We start from the raw sequence: 18,511 nt of genomic DNA on the forward strand, positions 1-18,511 counted from the left end.
GTACAAGTAGGAATGTAAAAAGTAAAAAAATCTGCAATTTGTAATTTTTTACGAAATACAAGAAGAAAGTCTTTTCAATGAGATGAAAAGCGTGAAGATAGATTTGTAAAGTTTCTTAAAGCTTCTCTTAAGTGATAAAATCGTAAAATAGGACATATAATGTCTGACATAAAAATGTTTTATGAAATTTAATGAAAGATTCTTTATACGATGTATGTATAAGATAGAAAATAGAAACTATCGCGAGAAAGTTCAAGATACGCCATATTCGCCTTAGAAATATAAATTTACATAAAAATCCGTAGTCCACTGATGACCTCCGATATTGAAGCGACGTTAAAACCAAAACCAGAAAAAAAAAAAAAAAGGGAAAAGAATAAATAAATTTGTCAATTAGGTTTGTTTCACGGAAATATCGACACTGGAAGCCTGAATTCGAGTTTCTCTCTTATCGACATCTTCCCGAGATCAGTTAACCGAGAAAAGACCAATTGTAACGAGCAGCCGCCTCCATCCCGGTTGGAACGGTGCGGCGTGTCCACGATTTCCGGTCGTGGGTGTGCAACTTGGGCCAAAGAGTTTTCGTTTCCGGTGCGGTCCTGCGGCGTTTCGCATAAATCGATACGGTGACCAGATAAGCCAAAGGCAGCCAAGTTGAAGGGTCGGATTCACGAACACAGGGCGGCTGCAAAGCCACCCCCGCGTGTCGTTTCGTTATCTGACGCTTAATTACAGTCCACCGAACTGTCGTTCCGCCCCTTCAACCAAGTTAAATTCGGGTCTCGCGTTTCGCCATGAAAGGGCGACCGTGTGAGTTTGTAAAAATAGAGGGTAGCGTTATCCGGCGCTTAGGGGCGGAATCAATGGCAAAACGACGTGCAATTAAGGTGTATTTTAAAATTCTTCCTGACTTTACAGAAGGTGGTATTCATTGATGGTAATGGAACCGTATAGATCGATAAAGATTGGTTAATTTGATCGACGGATTAGAAGAAATTAACACTTTATCGGCGACACGTTTTTATTCTGATCAATAATTTTTTTTTTTAATTTTTCAGAATATTGTGATTGAAAAAGGTTTTGTTTATTAATTCTATATTCTATCGTAATTCTATCGATTTTTGTTAGATTTTCAAAGTTATGATTGAGAAACGTTTTCTATTGCCAATCCTTCGTCCCTTGCTATAGCTACGATTAAACACTCTACTAAATTTAAAATGAAACAAGGAATACGTCAATATCACTCAAGAGCTCCGTGTTTATCTGTAACGACTAATTGATAGATAGTTAATTATAAAAATTTAGACAATATACTTTGAGAGAGGAAAGTTTTATTTTGTAAAACTTTATTCACATTTTTACAAAAATATTTTTGTTTCAAAAAAGTATGAAGATTGGAAAATTTGACAGACAAATTTTAAGAGTATTTCATTAATAATCGAAACGCTAAGACGATACGATTCGGAGAGTATTTAACAATAAGCGTGTAGAAATTAAATAGAATTAATATTTATTCCGCACCTTTGTTTAACAACTCTTTAGTTCTAACAAATATTATTACTATATACAGTACGTTAATCTAATTTGCAAGAAATATCGGTAAACCGTGATTCCCTAATTTTCTAACCTTTGAAACTGATACTTCAATATTTAATAAACATTGACCGTAGCTTCCTATGAAACAAAATGTCAATGAAGCATAAAGCTTCCAAATGATATAAGCAGATCGATCTTACGAAATCATACAGCTAAATATAGCATTTACATTATAGCTTCTTTTTAGGAAAAAAGCTCTACCTGATAGGACACATATATCCGCGATATTATAAAATCATATATTTATAACCCCATACGTATAATATATTTAGGTACACGTTAAAAATTGTTAGTTTTATTGTTAAAATAATAAAAAAAAAAAAAAAAAAAAAAAAAACGGTGGAGAATGTATTTAATACTTTACAGTAATATTAATTACCTCATTCGCTTGTTAAGTTTCTTATTAAATATACAGTAACTAGTCCATTTAAATACCCATGAAAAATGTAATATTTTTCTTTGTCCTAAATACAGTCATGACTCATAGAAACGTCAAAATAAATTTCTAGAATTCTGTCCCTTCGCGACAACCCGTTTCCTCTGACTTTCATTTCCCTCATAATGAAACCAAGAAACGCTTTATATATAAAAGTTTCTTACGTTTCGTCGTTCTCGCTAGGTCTGGCTAACGTGAAATCCAAGATCTCGTCGGATGTTAAAAATCGAACGTCGCTGTCTTCCGAAAGCGCTGATCCATTCGTTCCACGTTTGTACGTTTTTCTTCGTCTGAAAATGATGGTCGCGACCATTAGCGAGATGAATACTCCCGTCATGATTCCAACCACCACAGCGATAATCCCTGACAAGCTGAATTTCGAACTTCGTTTCTTCTCTAAATCTTGTCTCTTTACGTCCAAATCTGCCGAAAAGAACGCTCATTTTGATTATCGTTAAACCTTCTCTCTATTTTATTGATTTCTAAAAAAATAATTTCTAATCTCGATTCAGGATACTTTTCGATTCGGCTTTGATTTACTTTAACAAACCCTCGTTTCACTAATAAACAGACAGAACAAAATATACCGGCAGTCAAATTACGATTTTTTCAAACAACTAAATACTCGAATTAAATAATTATTAGACTGTGAACGTGTATATATATTTATAAGAAACTTAAATGTATAAGTGTAAACAAATAAAAAATATAAATAAATATAATACAAAAATGTACAATAAACTACTCGTGGTAATATTCAAAATCGAATATAATTCAAAATTAATTACGTTTGCAAAGATATAAATTTGCATAGAAATCCACGATCTAATAATTATTATATAACAAAAAATGGAAGAAGAGTCACAATGACCAACCCATACACAAAGCACGAATAAACCAACGAGTATAATCAAACTGAAACACAATGCAAGGTTCAAACACAGTCGTTGCCGAACCAACTTTCTCAATTCCTCCCTCTCTGCCACGAAAATCAAAAATCCATTCAAATTGTCAGACAAAAGGAAAACGTTGCTCACTAGTGAAACTTTCATAATGAAACATAAACAGAATTCGTGTTACCGGGTATCTCGTTCTCCGAAGTGTATCTCTCAGTGACGATCGTGGTGGACCGAACAATCGGCGTCTCCGTACTTTTTGTTGGTTTCTCAGTTTTCCGCCTGGTCGTGGTCGAAATTGGCATCATCGTGGTGCTCGTCGACGACCTCAATGTGACAGGATCGATATCATCCTTTGGATTTATCGAGAAACCTGTCCTCACTGTCGCCATATCGATCACTGTGCTTTTTTCCGCGGGTGGAACCGAAACTGTCACCCCCTCATGATTCGGAATCGTTGATTGCTCGATAGTTGTGGTCGCTTCATCGGTGTACGCTGCGAATTAAAAGGCTCACGTTAGAGTAAACACGAGAGAGCAGCTTAATTGCAATCTGAATCAATTCATTAAAGTGAAGGAATTTTTTTTAGTCCATTCGAAACCGATGACACACAGCAGCGAACAGTAGAAAGCTTAAAGTTTGCTGATTAGTTACATAATCGTGCATAATGATTTATACTGTTCAATATCGTACTGCGTAGTAAGCAAAATTTTGACGCGATTAATAATTAAATTCGATCGATCAATCATAATTATTATATAGCTGAAATAACCCTTATTTCGCTCTAAATTCAAATAATCCTTCTAAAAAGCTTAACGGAGAAACCTAGTTTGAAATAAACATCAAACATCATTACTATTTAACATTCTGTTATAGAGTAAAATAAATTTTGATTTATAATTAGTTAGTAACTAAATAACGTTGATATTAATCTATTGATTAAATAATTTATTACGCGATATTGTGATCGTCGTGATTAAAATAACCCTTATTTTGTTCTAAGTAGAAAAGAACAAGGAAACTGGAAGAAAAATTAAACTTTTGAAAATCATAGTAGTTTAGCATACTAACCCAGAATACAATATTCCGCGTAATCCGGACAGCAGAGTGACTGTTCTTCGCAATCGAGGGTGCAGAGGCAGATTTCCGTTGGCGTGGGTGGTATCGAAGTTGTAAAATTGTATGTCACACTATTTTTACATCTTCCGCGACAAGTTTGCTGCGCGTTCACCAGTTCGATTTGATCTAGAAACCGTTCGTTTCAAATTAGATACAAATCTTATATCGGATGAAGAAATAAAACGAAAAGGAAGAAAATCGTGTGGATTATTTTAAAACGTTCATTTCAAACTTTCAACTTGCTAATCATCGATATACAGAATAATTATACTCTATAAAAAGAACTTTCGCTAAATCGGTTATCAGATATGGAGGTCAGGGGGAGAAAATTAACGTTGTATTTTTCGTGTTCTATGTCGTAAAAGAACGATTTTTAAACTCAAAATACTGTCGATCCCCTTCGTATTTACGAAACTATCTTTTGACATTCGAATTAGATAAATCTATTTTTATCATTCTCTCAAAGACACGTATATGTATATTAACGATAGATTAACGTTAGATTAAATAAGTTAGTAAATTAAATTGCAATATTAAGTTATGACATTGATTAAAAATGAAAATGTATTATAAAAATTATCGCTAACGTAAAAAGAAATAATGACAAGGCAAAAAGCTTTCTTTCCCATTTCATAAGAAATACTTGGTATACTTCCCTTCAATTTTCCATATTTATGCAAAGAATCGATAACAGATGTTTTAAAATATCTCATTTCGTATCTATTTCATATCACAAAATTTTCTCGCTCTTTGTTGTAAATATTCGTTTTATTTTATCGCTCGTCATCTGCACATGTGCCAACTCCCACAAACGTTAAATGTATTTACATTTACCTAAGTATAATTGTTAAAGCTAATCTGCGCTTTGAAACAATCTATGTACATCGCCTGTATTCGTAATAAGCCAAGCGTTGATACGCGATTTCATTACGTTCTACTACTTCCGCAACTTTCCACGTTTCTCACCCCCGTTTTCGTCTGCTATTATACCAGCGTTTTAATTAGAAGATAACTTAAAAACGGACAGGCAGCGAATTAACATCACCATGGGACATTTTCTCGCCGTGGAAAGAAAAAAATCCATTTCTACGAATATTACCATCGTTGCTCTCGGTGACCCCCTCGTTCTCAGTTTTACTGTCGTTTCGACACTTGTCACCCTGCAAAATGGCCACATCGTCTACGGCGATGTCGCTCACGTAGCTACTCCCTCGTACACCCTCGATTATAATCTGAGAAGGAGAAAATGGAAGACCGTGAAGAAAATGAAATCGACAATTGTTTCATATCGCGTATTTCGTTGCTTCACCTGGAAACCTTTTTTAGCCTTGGGGAAATTGAAAATACCGTGCAGCCATTGGTTTCCTTGGTTTCCTTCTTTGCTGAACATTAATCGCGGTAGAAGATCGTTTTCTTGTTTGAAGTATACGTTTAGAGCTCCCACTGTGGCGCCAAACATATGGTACCTGCAATTTTATTGTTTTTACGTAGAATAAAAAATGCTTACTCTCTGCAAATATTGATGGAAAAGAAAAAGTGACGTTAGTCCTAGTGCTCCACTATTAACAATTAAACAATTTCTTAAACATAAAGTAGATACAGAAGAATTTCTGCTTTCGATCTTATACTGAAATTCTCCTTAAAACGTTTGATAGTCTTTCTATTTATTAAAGTAAATAATATATATGTGAAATACGCTTCGAATCTATAAGTGAGACATAATAAAATAAATGAAATGTGTCAAATAAATGAGACACGTGAGAAAAATATGGTAACCTTGGTCGATTTAATTGTTAACCAATTATTAATCAAAATGGAATATTGTAATTATTATAATCTGTTTGAAGCGCGTCCAACGATATAGACCTTGAAGAATATTCTATACGATGGAATAGAAAACGATATACCTAGGAACATGACTTCAATTTATGATCTTGTGCTTCAGTCAGGATTCAATAATTGAATTATAACATTACTGAAACGAAAAATAAGCAAAATCTTCACTGTTTGATAAGAAACAGCGGAAAAGAAAGATTCAACGAAAAGTTCTTCATCATTTTCATAATATTATAGATTATGGTCGCAGGCAATTTATATTTTAATCGCAATTATTCGGTGCGACAGAATATTAAATTTAAGACTTCTGAAGATTGATGTGGGACGAAGGATTAAAAGCTTCGACGTAATAATTCGATCAAATTTTCAACAATCAAGTTTCAAATTAATAATTGAATTTCAAATTTTGTTACGCGCGCAGCAACTTAAATCCTGTTTTAAGACCTGTCGTATTAATAATTTGTTTAATAATTCCAAGTGACTAGCTAATTAAGAATCAAAGTAAGGGCTGTTACATTTTTACAAGAGATACCTGTCGTATCTTCAATTAGAAAATGTCAAATTCACAAGCTGCAAAATTCTTCTTTTACATCAATAGTTATTTTTATTAAAAAGAAGATTGTACGAGTGTTAATTACCAGAATGAGAAACAGCCAGAATCCGTGTACGATGCATTGTAAATGGGAGAAATGATTCTTGCGGTATCGTTTATCAGTCGACCAGTGGCTTCGATGTACAAGTAATATCCTGGCAAGAGGAGCAGTTAAAATTTATATAATGATGAACAAAAGTATTTGTATCAGCTAAATCGTACAATTCTGAATTTGCAAAAATCGCGAGTCTTTGTTAAAACAGTTGTAGGTGTCAGTTTTGCTTATGTAAAAATGAAATAAATTACCATCATTGCCTGCTCCTAATGTGTGGTCGTGAGATGGTCCAGTTCCTATGTGGTGACTTGTAGTCTCGAAATTATGTCGCTGCCAATCGAAATCGTGCTGGGGATCCTGTTCCCACCAACAAAGATCCGGTTTCTCGAAATCACACTGCGTCGGAGGAGAAGCGGTAGTGTCTAATTAAAAATTAAATACCTTTTAACGTGCATACTTCGTTTTCCTTAGTTCAGTAACGAAAGAAAAAATTATCAATACCTCGACAATAAGGCACTGTGCCATTCCACTGTTTCCCATTGCAATAAATCTCGGGCGAACCAATTAATGCGTGTCCAGGCTCGCAAAAGTATAATAATATCGCACCATTGTATTTAGGTGCCATCAACGCGTGTTCTGGTACGGGTGGTACAGGACACTCTGCATCTGTTAAAACAGCAATAACAAGTATGAGAAGAACTTCAGAATGTTAATTAACTATTGCCAATTGCTATTGAGCGCAACAAAAAATTGTAACGTATAATAAGGAAAAGAATATTTTGATTTATTTTATCGATCGAAAATAACGTTTGAATGTTATCGTGATAACTAAAGAATGATAATTTGAAGGAAGAAAGATTTTTGAAAATAAATTTTATTTGTGGGAAAATAAATTAAAATAAATCTTTGTAAATAAAAAAGATAATTTGAAAATTATATATAAAATGATTGATTATTCATTCTTTAAGTTTCTATGATGCAATCAATATTTTAATAAGAAAACAGTTGACCGATTAAAGAATGTTGAGATTAAAGAATCGTGAAATTAAAGAAAAATGTTTCTCGATATGATTGAACAAAGTGATATTTAATTATAATATTTGTTGAAAGAACGCATAAAACGAAAATAATTAGATATTAACAGACTACTAATTGCTTTAATTGGAGTTAAAACAGTACTAATTGGATCTTATATAAAATTAAATTCCCAGAATTTCCTTCCATTTTTATTTTACTTCCTCATTTCACTCTACTTTTAATCTGCCCTCTGGTCGTATTACGGAGAAGATTTTGAAATTTCAGTTTCATCCTAATCGCGTTAATCTTTCAATTACCTTCCCCAGAATAGAAAATAGAGACATGACAAGATATAATTCTATTGAAATACGTTATTAAGAAGAAGTAAGGTAAAAAAATTTCTAAAATGGAGAAGATCCCATTAAAAAAAAAGCAAAGACGACCGACAGATCATAAGAAAACGTTTTCTTCGTTTCAATTTTCTTCATTTTCAAAATGGTAAGTAGTGTATCTTAACTAAGAAGGACAACATCCACTTATAGATAGTTCTTCACAAAACTTGTCGATTATTTTAACGATTCTTCTTCTAGAAAATTCAACGCGGAACGTCTTTCAATTTACTTCAAAATAATTTTCTTTCAGATTATTTTAATGGACGCGGCTCGAATTCATCGAAGATATACATAGCCGGAGGAGCGTGAAATTTAATCACGTTAAAAGCACAACGTTATCCTCGGCACAAAGTTAACAAAGTGCATTTTAACTGAAATCCATTTTATAGTTTTATCAAGCGCGATTAGAAAGCCGTGCTTACTGACGCATACGGGCGTAGGTGTATCCCATTGGCCTCGAAAACAAGTTGCATACTTGTTACCTACGAGAGTGAAACCCTCGTTACAACTGAATCTGATGATTCTTCCCCTGGCCCTCTGTCGGACTCTGCCATTCGGCAGCCTCACCGGGGGACATCTGGTTGTACCTTGAAATCAGAAATCGAATTATTATAGATCGTTCGTATAAAACATGTTCCACGAAGGATGTGCCATCAAATTTTATAACAAAGACCTAGACAGCACACGACGTCTTATAGATGTCCATTTTGCGTTCATTTTAACTAGATTTACTCCTTTTGTCTTTTTTTTTTCTTTTTCTTTTTCTTTTACAAACTTACGATTGATGAAATTACAGAACAAACCAATCTTCCAAACGTACTATGACATAATTTTTTGAGTTATGGTAGAAAAGAGGGAAACGGAAATCAACACTTAGAAACAGAAGATATTACGAACGAAGTATTTCTGATTTATTCTTCACAGCCACTTCGATATACAAATTATTGAATATTCAACGTTGGCCTTTGTTGGTAATAATACTCCTCGATAAATGGCGCGCGCGTAATTTTCAATATTATACAAAGGGGGATTGAAATCGATAGGCCGGATGAAATTGGATTTGAATTCCTGTTCAACGAGGAAACCTATCGTCTCGTTTCTTCGTCTCACGAAGATTGCCATCAGATAACGAAAGCAAGTATGTACTTTCAGTCAACGTCTTAGTTTAGTTTAGTTAGTCAACGTTTTAGAAGTAAGTCACGGAAAGATTTGAAATTTTATAATCAACGAAACTTAAGAATAAACGGAATAAAATGTAATCTGTATGCGATCAAAGCTTAGTCGAGTGTTCTTTGATTTTATAAGTAACTATAATACGATGTATGTTGGATAAAAGTGTCTGTTAAAAATGGTGAGAAATGGAAACGAGGAAAGAGCATCGTTATTTTCCAATCGAATATTGCAACCGTCGCATCAGTTAATCTGCTTACAAAGTGGAATCTCGTTACTTCTTCGTTCGTGCAAATAAAATGAAGAAAATGACACGGACTGTGAAATTTTATAACAAGGTTTGATCTCTCCCACGTTCTGCAAAAACATTATAATTATTGGAATATCTCCGAGCAATAATAAAATACAAATAAAAATCTGTTTTTATCTTTCCTTCTTTTTTATTACGTTGTATTAATACCTATGTGAAATGTTCGTTCCGTTTAAGCGAATTTTTGGGGGGTTTTTTGCCTAGTTTGCCTTCAATATGCTCTACATAAAATTAAATTCCAATTTAAAACTTTTTAATTTAGTGTGTTCTTCAGTAGAAGCAATGTACCGCTTCTTTTCTTTTAACAATACTATTTTATTATAAACAATTGATCCGATAAAAGTGTTCGTAAGAGAAAATCGTTACTTACCAGTCGGACGCGTCGGAAAATAGCAAACGGTGTACTGCGCCAAGAAGACTAACAGAAGAAGCGGCGCCGTGCAGGATATCTTCATTATGAGAGCGCTGGCTTTTCAAGAGGGCTATTCACTGTACTCATAACTCGTGAACTATATCCAAGAAAACGCGTCCTTTCTTAGCACAGCTACGTTTTTTTATTTATCTAAATTATCATACACACATCAACAGGAACACCACCAAAAGAAAAAAAGAAAGAAATTGAATGACGAACAGTGAACCGCGCGAAGAACGATCGAAGTGTAAAAGCAAAGAATGTTAAGACGACACGCACTGGACGAAGAATAAAAAGTAAAATCGGTTGCTGATCGTTCTGCATCTATGAATGGAACAGGGATACCGCGTTTCGGGGGTTATTCCGCTCCGAATGGAAGGCGGGAACGTTACTTCCGTCGACACGCTGCTGCGATAATGTTCTATCTGCTTCCGGCCAGCGTTATCGACATCGAGCATTGCCAGGCCTTGAAGAGAATTCCTACAAATTGCATTTTGCCCCACAGATAAATGAATTCCGAGGGAAGAGAAACACTGACCGCCTCTGATTAGATCACGTCCTGGCGCCAGGATTCTTTTTGCTTTTCTTGAATCGACGCAACAGACGTATCTTCAACCCCACTCGAAGGGTGTTTTTCATAGATTTTTGTGACGTTAACGTTTGCGGACGGAAGATCATGGATTGAAGAAATTGGTTGAAATGTTAAGTATAGGAATTTATCTAGATTTAAGTAGTATATAAGACACTTTATTTGCATTGTAAAGTGCGTTTCAATATTATTTTCACGGTAGTTTATGGTAAAATAATACCATATACAGGAGGTTACAATAAATCAATAGTTAGAAGATAAAAATTATATAACGATATCTGATACATGTTAACATGTAAAGTATTCCTGATTGAAAAATTGTTCGTGATAAAATATTATGTAATACTGCGTCTTTTATTACAAGAACGATACTTAGAACAAATTTTCATATAATTTACAAAATAATATGTACATGAAATAATAATGAATCGATGATTCCAATATTTAGATACTACATAATACTAAGTCTTCGACATGAATATACATTCAACTGATTTTATTGTTGCAACAGATAATTAAGATTATATTGGGATTTTTCATGAATGAAATTTGATATTAAACAACGATTTAAACGTGAGCAAAGCCTTGTTATAATTTTCATTCTGCTTAGGCCTCGCTGACAATGGTTGAACAAACGTTTTTTCAAAATTTGATAATATGTCTAACTCCTTCCTAGAGCTGCCTCTTTCTAATTGTTCCATTTCGGACGGCTGTGTTTTATCAGAAATGAATGTTTGTTTTATTCGATTCATAGCTTCTTCTGCAAAAAGAAGAGATTACGTTAAGATTAATAAATTAATATTTCTATAAATTAATAATCTTCCAGAGATAAAATAAAAAGATATAATAAAAGTCCTGCAAAAGAATGAAATTCTATATAAGAATTAATAAAACTGAAATCTACTGATGACAAAAGATGAGTAACCGGCCAAACAGAAATATAAAAATTCTCGTGGTCTGACAGAACAGAGACAAAATTAAAGTACCCGTATCGTATAATGAGAATGAAAAAAATATAACAAGGGTATCAATGAATGAAAATGAGGTTCTAAAGTCTGTTCAACGCTGTTGATAGCTGTAACCGCAGCAATTACGTTTTGTTTATGTCTACTGCCTCGTCTCGTTTCGTTGGACAGACTACAGAATTAGCATGATCGTACTTTTTCTAAAATAAAATGTATTTATACTTACGTTCGTTTTCATGGAGAGCAAAATTCTTAAAGGCACTTAAATTCCTCATGAATAAATGGAATGAATCTTCAATATCTGACACTCGAATTACAAAATCCGGATCACATATCGCTACATGAGACAAGAATCTCCTTCCATCTCTCAATACCTTTGATTGTTTCTCCTTCATGATCGACCAAGCCTTCTCGTCTGAGAACTTATCCCGATATATTTCATGTATACACAATTTGCTTGGTCTTGTATTAAACAACGAATGTTTGGCACAAATAGCTTCTAAATTGCAAGAATCTTCCTTTGGCACCGGAAAATTGTCCGACTTAAAATTCCCGATAGCAGCTAGATTTGCTTCAGAACATTTGCACAACGTTTTAATAGTAAATCTTAGTAATTTCATGCAACAATTACAAGAATTTAGATTCTCAGATCTCAGAGGAATAATATCTGTCTGCAATATATACTGTACAAATTGTAACAACACATCAGTAATGTCTATTGCGGCTAATAGATCGAAGTCATAGTTCTCCAGCTGTACTAGGAAAATTTGCAGCGGACAAGCATCTGAAACGAAAATATAGGGTGATTTATGTAATTAAATTATTTGTTATCATTTATTAAATTATTTGTTAAGAAAAAGAAAAGATTACCTTACCTGGAGTAAAGTGTAAAGAACCCTTCCAGTTGTTGATTGATTCTACAAAAATGATAACTTATTTTTCATATAAAAATTATAAATGTATGAAAATATTATTAGTACAATAAATTTCGTACGTGAATTAATACAAAGCTTCCGTAAATACGTCGTCGATTTTACAAAAATCATCATTAATTTACTGACTAGTGTGTAACAGTATGGCAAAGGTCTACAAAATACTATTTCCTTAAATATCTGAAAAATATATTCCATCCTGAAACATGAAATTTTAAATTAGAAAAGTACATTCTAAAAAAATTCTATAAAATTCTATAAATTTTAAGAATAAAATGATAAGAAGGGAGATGTTACTTTCATACCCTTCAGAACAGTATTCAATTTTTTCATGGACGTTGTAAATAATCATCATAATTGCACATAGAAGGCCACTAAATTGATGCGACCTTCTCTAAAAATAATGAAAGTTTTATATCAATAAAAACATTAATTTTCTTTAATTGCTAGAATATGTTCCATTACATAAAGTATATTACCGTGGATCCAACTAAGACAACGAACTGTAATATCATCTTAAGCATCTCAAACTCATGACTCTGTTGTTCAAACCAGGTATTATAGCGAACCATTTGACACGAGTAACGCTTATAAGATTCATCTCTCTCTATGAGTAAACGTGTTTTTCCTGCAATATACTTGCTAAGGTAAGTTGATTCCACGGTTACATATGACAACATGCCAAACACTCTTCTAGCTTCGACACCACGTTCGCATTCGTGCCATGCATTTGCGCAACATACGCATTTTCCGTTGAGGTCAGAAGTCGAATATAAGACAGAGAAATAAATATCGTTCATATCTCGAATGTCGTCATTTTTCATAGCTTGAGAGATTGTTTGTAGAACAACTACTATACTTAAGATCAGTTCCCTCGCAGTAAAAATTAACTAAAATTTAATGATAAACAAATTCTTATATTATTTAACAAGGCAGTTTAAGATGTGTATTGAAAATAATTTACTTTATTTATTATCGGTATAGCTTCCTCCGCTTCAAGTTCTGAACTTGTTTTTCGCTGAAGAGCAGCTATTTCAGGCAAGATAAATTCCACTGATAATTTCTTATCGTCTATCATGGTCGTTACAGGTTTTACTAATTCCGGATTTTCTATAAAGGATACGAAAATGCAATTAAGATTTATTTACAGTATACTGCATTATATAAAAAATTTTACCAAATATTCTGAATGTATCTTCTTCTTGCAAAATGGGCAAATTCCGTCTTCCAATTTTTTCTATAATTTGAATATCAACCACAGACTTCTCTGGTTGTGATGGATCATATATTAATTTCGGAATTTCTGTAAGAGGAAAATCTGCAATATGTTCTTATTAAATTTATTATTGTAATCTACAAAAATTGGACAAAGTAGTGTTTTTTCTTTAAGTTATAATCTGCTTACATGGATTCCATATTTTAGAGACATAACTGCTTTTATTAAGTGTATTAGTTTGTACAGAACTTTCTTTGACCTTTACTGGTTTCGTAGTTACAATTGACGGACTAAAAATAATCATATAGATATTTCATATGGATAATTATATAGATATCTTAAAAAGGACATGTTAAATATTTACCGATTCTTTGGTGAATCAAATTTGCTTCTTTTCATAGAAATATTGAGATTTATATGTGGTTCTGTTAATCTAACATTTCCATTCTCTAACAACTTACAACGTTCCATTAAGTTTCCTACTTCAAACATCTAAAACAAAAGAAGAGAATCAAAATTTATTGCATAATATAGAATTAAAAAGAAACTCATTTATAAACTACCGACTTGCAATTCAAGTTGCGTTTTCAAATGTTCCTTCTCTTTACAAATGGCATTAATTTCCATCCTATGATGATTTTCCTGTTCTTCGATAAGACGTACTTTTTCTAATCGATCATTCTCTGCTTTTAATTGAATTTGTTGCAACTGATTCCGTAAAAATACTGCTTCTCCTTCTTTAGTTATAAAATCATCTAGCAATTTCTTATTTTCAGCTTTTAACTTCTCTAATTCGTTTGCATATTCTGATTCTAAAATTGAAATACAGTAATTTGTAAAATATCGTAATTTGCCAAGAAATAACATTCTACAATACTACCTGCAACAAGATTTTCATCCAGCTTAAATGTGGAATTATATACTTTTTTATTTATTAATTTATTCTCAAATTCTTTGTAGTCAACAGAAACTATGGTACTTATATCTTGTGAGTTCTCTATTCCTTTCCTTTCATTATTATGCTGTGATGGATATATAGATTTTGTTAATTTATGAATACTACCATTTAAATTAGGAACACCTTTACTAGTAGATGGTACGCTATTATATTTTTGTGCAAATTTTTTTTGGCCTGTATTTGGTTGACTCATGAAACTGTCTTGCTAAAAATCAGATGAACATTATAAATTATTACTACAGACTAACTTAAATAGATATGCAAAATATACAATATGAACAAAACCTGTAAACAAGCCTGTGTAGCTACAAAATCCATTTCTTCAATATCTTCTTCTGCAAAATCATCCCCCCAAATATCATCTGATTTTCCAGATCTTTTATTTCTTAAATCCTTGTTATTTGTAGAAACATCTACCAAATTGTCCCTTTTTATGTCATATCTTGGCCGTTTGGCAGGTACAGAGAATTCATTCTCTCTGTTACTTTCTATTCGCTTAAACATCTTAATTTGTTTAAGCTATAATATTCAGCAAGGATTTTCCTTTCAATTCTTGATATTCAATGAAAATTATTTACATGATTTGTATGGACAGTTTTATTTATTTATAACTAATAAAATTGTTATTTGGTGCAACAATTTTTATGAGAATTACATTTTGCTCAACTTGCAATGATTCAACAAATAATTGTTATGAGATATTATTTCTTTCTTTTGAGTATTAATTCATCCTAACCCTATAATTATTTTAAAATCAGAATAACATGAAAATCCGATAAAATTGTAACAATTTCGTTTTTCATATTACGTATCAGTTTATTATAAGAATTTGTTATATATATATATATAATAATTAGAACGACCGAAATCTATTTCAAACAAAGTCCATGACAGAACTTTGCTTTCAAAACGTGCTGAGATTCTAAAATAATGATGTAAGTGGCACGTCACTCTAATAACTGAAGAAACATATTACCAACATAAGTATAATTTAAGTTTAATAGAGAACCGGTTCCTTTCTAGACTTTTATAATTTAAAGTGATGTTCGTAAGATAATTAATGCTATTTTTAAAGAACTAAAACGTAATAAATATTTGTAACTATATATTAACGAAATTTTATGTTATATAGTAAAACCGTTAAAGTTATCAGATTTATACATGCAATAATATTTAGGAAAAATAATAAAAATGTTTAATATAGTTCTACATTATACACTAATATTATCAATATGTATAGAACTTTGATTTGCGAGATTAAAAAATATAATATATTCTGATCATTAATCATCCTCTAATCAATTTTATTCTATATCGAATGAAAAATATTAAAAATAACATACGACTGATAAAATTAATATATGTATTTACATATAGTTATTAGAATAGAAATAGTGAGGTCGTAAGTTAAAATATTTTATGTATATATGTACATATATATCTATAGAAGTATCTTGATTTGGTGTTTTTATGCAACTTGCTTTCTATATTACATGCTATACAACATTTTTAATTTGTATTTTCGGCTTCTACACGTCGAAAATTATAAGATTGCAAAAAATAGTCAATAATCTTTCGTTCCCTAAAGTAAAGTTTAACCAGAAAGATAGTACATTATAATAAAATGTAGTTAAAGACACGCATGTGATCGTTGTTAAAGATAAAGCAAAAGTACATATCTGTTCTCTATCATAAATGGTTCAAACAGAAAAAATTTCCTTTCTGATTCAAATTATTTCAAATCTTGAACTAATGTTAGTAACCTATAGCGATCTGATTGATTTTGTAATTTTACTTTATATATCGATTCCATAAATTATAATCTACAATTCGTCCACGAGGAAAAGGCTAGACACAATGGTTACTATTCTCCATTATTAGTCGAAGACGGTGACGAAAATCGTGCTCGACCAATAGCAGCTACGAGAACACTTTGCCCTTTTTTTTCGCAGACGTATACGTACTTCTCGATTATGTAACATCTATGTAATTCATATCTACATGCTATTTTTCAAAAAGATTGTGTCTGACACTGTAATGATAGCTTACCAAAACTACAATTTACATAGCAACAGTATTATTACAGAGAATGTTGTAATTTATGTATTCTTAAGTATGTAGATCTGTTTAATTTTAAATACAACATACTACACAGTATTTCTACAAGTATAACTTAGTTCATAAACCAAATACAATTTTTTTTACATAAAGAAAAGTTAGATTTCTATGACATATGTATATACATATCAGATTTATAAATATATCATAGTGTTATTATATTGCTTTATTGAACCTGTACCATGGTTTACATATGTAAAAGATTTATTATACGAAATTAGGAATGCTATTTGAACTCATATTCAAACTATAATAGATGTAACATTGTGTAATTTCTAATAGTAATTTATATTGTTTTTAATATTATAACAGAATATATATTTAGGCTGCAATTCCAACAACACCACAAGCAAGACGAGCTCCAGCATTCCCTGTTGTTTTTGATAATTCAACTCCACCTTTACCAAGGTCATCTGGATCTGCATGAACCTGTTATCAAAAAGAACAAGTTGTGTTTGATGTATATGTATATATACGGTTTGATTAATTATAGAAATTCATAAAAAGATATTACGCAATACTTACTACCAATGTTCTGCCAATAATATTGTGTGGTCCTTGGAGTTGGATGACTTTGTCGGTTATATTGACGTTAGCAACACCACTTGCATTTGCTTCAACATTTCCTAAATCTCCAACATGACGTACTTCTGCATCAGGACCACCATGATCCTTTTTTAACGGATTGAAATGTGGCCCAGCACTTGTACAACCTATTTAATATATATAAATAATAATATACTAAATTCCTAGAACTTCTCTATACTTTGTACTTAAATATACACAAAATTATGTATAACATTCAAATAAGAATTATTCATATCAAATAAATAAATTTAAGTTTTGATAAAATTAAAAATTTTAAATAATATAAGATGTTACCATTTATCTGAATGTTATTTACATATATTAATAATATTCTATTAACTATATATATAAAAAAAATTTTAATAGATATTAATTATTAATGTGACAACATAAAATAGTTGATAAGAAATAGAATAATTATTTAAAAATTCGCTTATTCCAATCAAATAATTTACAAATTATTACTTATTGACCTCTAAAATTATCTGTGTCATCGCTACAAATTCAAGTTATTCCACTGCTTCAATTCTTTCATGAATCAGATTACACTTGATTATCATTCAAAAGCCTTCAATAATAACTATAAAAAATAAAATAATAAAACTTCAATAGCAGTGCATTTACCGTTAGTGTTATCACCGAATTCGTGAATATGAAAACCATGCAATCCTTGTTTTAAACCGGTTACTTGACCCGTGACTTTGACTGGACTAGAATTGTCCTATACAACAATTACATCATCAAAATAATAACGATAATGCAATGTGACAGAGTATTATATTGAATAAGTTAAAGAAATATCATTTACCGGTTGCTCGAAGTAGAGAGTGCCTTTGACTTCACCCTGAAGAACACACACGGCCTTAACCATTTTCACAAGCTTTCAATTACTTCCTTGAGCAACAATCGTTTGTAGAATGTAGTTCGCCTGTAACAACTATCGTTTTGTGAAGAAATGTAATTATCGTTTTGCTGAATCACGAACGCTGACGTATCGTATATTGAGCACTTCGGCCGATAAAATGATGACCTTACCGTTCAGTTAAGGTAATGGCGTATCACGCGAAGTTGCAATCAATGATCACCGACTGTATATAAATGCTAAATACAGGATGAACAAAATAATGGCAGAGTTTAAACTTTACACTTGAGGTGGCGTTACATATTGATGGAGAAATTTTCATAAATATACCGGTGATTATGAAAGTGGTTTAATTTGTATATTCTTTGTTTTGAGATACCTACGTTTTTGTGTTTGAGTATAGTAAAAAATATTTTTTCGTTATGAAATAATACATTTTACAAAGTGAAATT

The 18,511-nt window shown here is 31.8% G+C and overlaps 3 protein-coding genes across 6 annotated transcripts; all 3 read right to left on the reverse strand.

Annotated features, from left to right (window-relative positions):
* Positions 1-1,329: 1,329 nt before the first annotated feature.
* On the reverse strand, positions 1,330-10,196 carry LOC139993599 (uncharacterized). The gene is made up of 10 exons (XM_072015498.1): positions 9,790-10,196; positions 8,362-8,526; positions 7,032-7,196; positions 6,782-6,952; positions 6,522-6,630; positions 5,357-5,513; positions 5,147-5,279; positions 4,000-4,173; positions 3,113-3,424; positions 1,330-2,455 (listed from the first exon to the last, which is right to left on the reverse strand). The coding sequence occupies exons 1-10, from the start codon at positions 9,872-9,874 to the stop codon at positions 2,193-2,195; spliced, it is 1,734 nt and encodes a 577-aa protein (XP_071871599.1). The 5' UTR covers positions 9,875-10,196; the 3' UTR covers positions 1,330-2,192.
* A 366-nt stretch (positions 10,197-10,562) lies between these two features.
* Positions 10,563-16,069, reverse strand: Mus304 (mutagen-sensitive 304). 3 transcript variants are annotated; one of them, XM_072015469.1, is made up of 14 exons: positions 15,863-16,069; positions 14,777-15,228; positions 14,414-14,696; positions 14,101-14,345; positions 13,898-14,025; positions 13,723-13,823; positions 13,495-13,635; positions 13,282-13,427; positions 12,797-13,207; positions 12,623-12,711; positions 12,380-12,516; positions 12,261-12,302; positions 11,612-12,169; positions 10,563-11,180 (listed from the first exon to the last, which is right to left on the reverse strand). In XM_072015469.1, the coding sequence occupies exons 2-14, from the start codon at positions 14,993-14,995 to the stop codon at positions 10,957-10,959; spliced, it is 2,724 nt and encodes a 907-aa protein (XP_071871570.1). In that variant the 5' UTR covers positions 14,996-15,228; positions 15,863-16,069; the 3' UTR covers positions 10,563-10,956. The 3 variants fall into 3 exon arrangements, with proteins under 3 accessions (XP_071871570.1, XP_071871571.1, XP_071871569.1); XM_072015470.1 differs by lacking the exon at positions 15,863-16,069 and adding an exon at positions 15,300-15,520; XM_072015468.1 differs by lacking the exon at positions 15,863-16,069 and having other exon boundaries at positions 14,777-15,520.
* A 693-nt stretch (positions 16,070-16,762) lies between these two features.
* On the reverse strand, positions 16,763-18,330 carry Sod1 (superoxide dismutase 1). Of its 2 annotated transcripts, none has more exons than XM_072015532.1 (5): positions 18,233-18,330; positions 18,006-18,125; positions 17,822-17,918; positions 17,135-17,322; positions 16,763-17,038 (listed from the first exon to the last, which is right to left on the reverse strand). In XM_072015532.1, exons 2-5 carry the CDS (start codon positions 18,066-18,068, stop codon positions 16,931-16,933), a joined length of 456 nt encoding a protein of 151 aa, XP_071871633.1. In that variant the 5' UTR covers positions 18,069-18,125; positions 18,233-18,330; the 3' UTR covers positions 16,763-16,930. The 2 variants fall into 2 exon arrangements, with proteins under 2 accessions (XP_071871633.1, XP_071871634.1); XM_072015533.1 differs by having other exon boundaries at positions 18,006-18,134.
* Between the last annotated feature and the right edge of the window lie 181 nt (positions 18,331-18,511).

Source organism: Bombus fervidus, chromosome 13 (assembly GCF_041682495.2).
Source record: "Bombus fervidus isolate BK054 chromosome 13, iyBomFerv1, whole genome shotgun sequence".
NCBI lineage: Eukaryota > Metazoa > Arthropoda > Insecta > Hymenoptera > Apidae > Bombus > Bombus fervidus.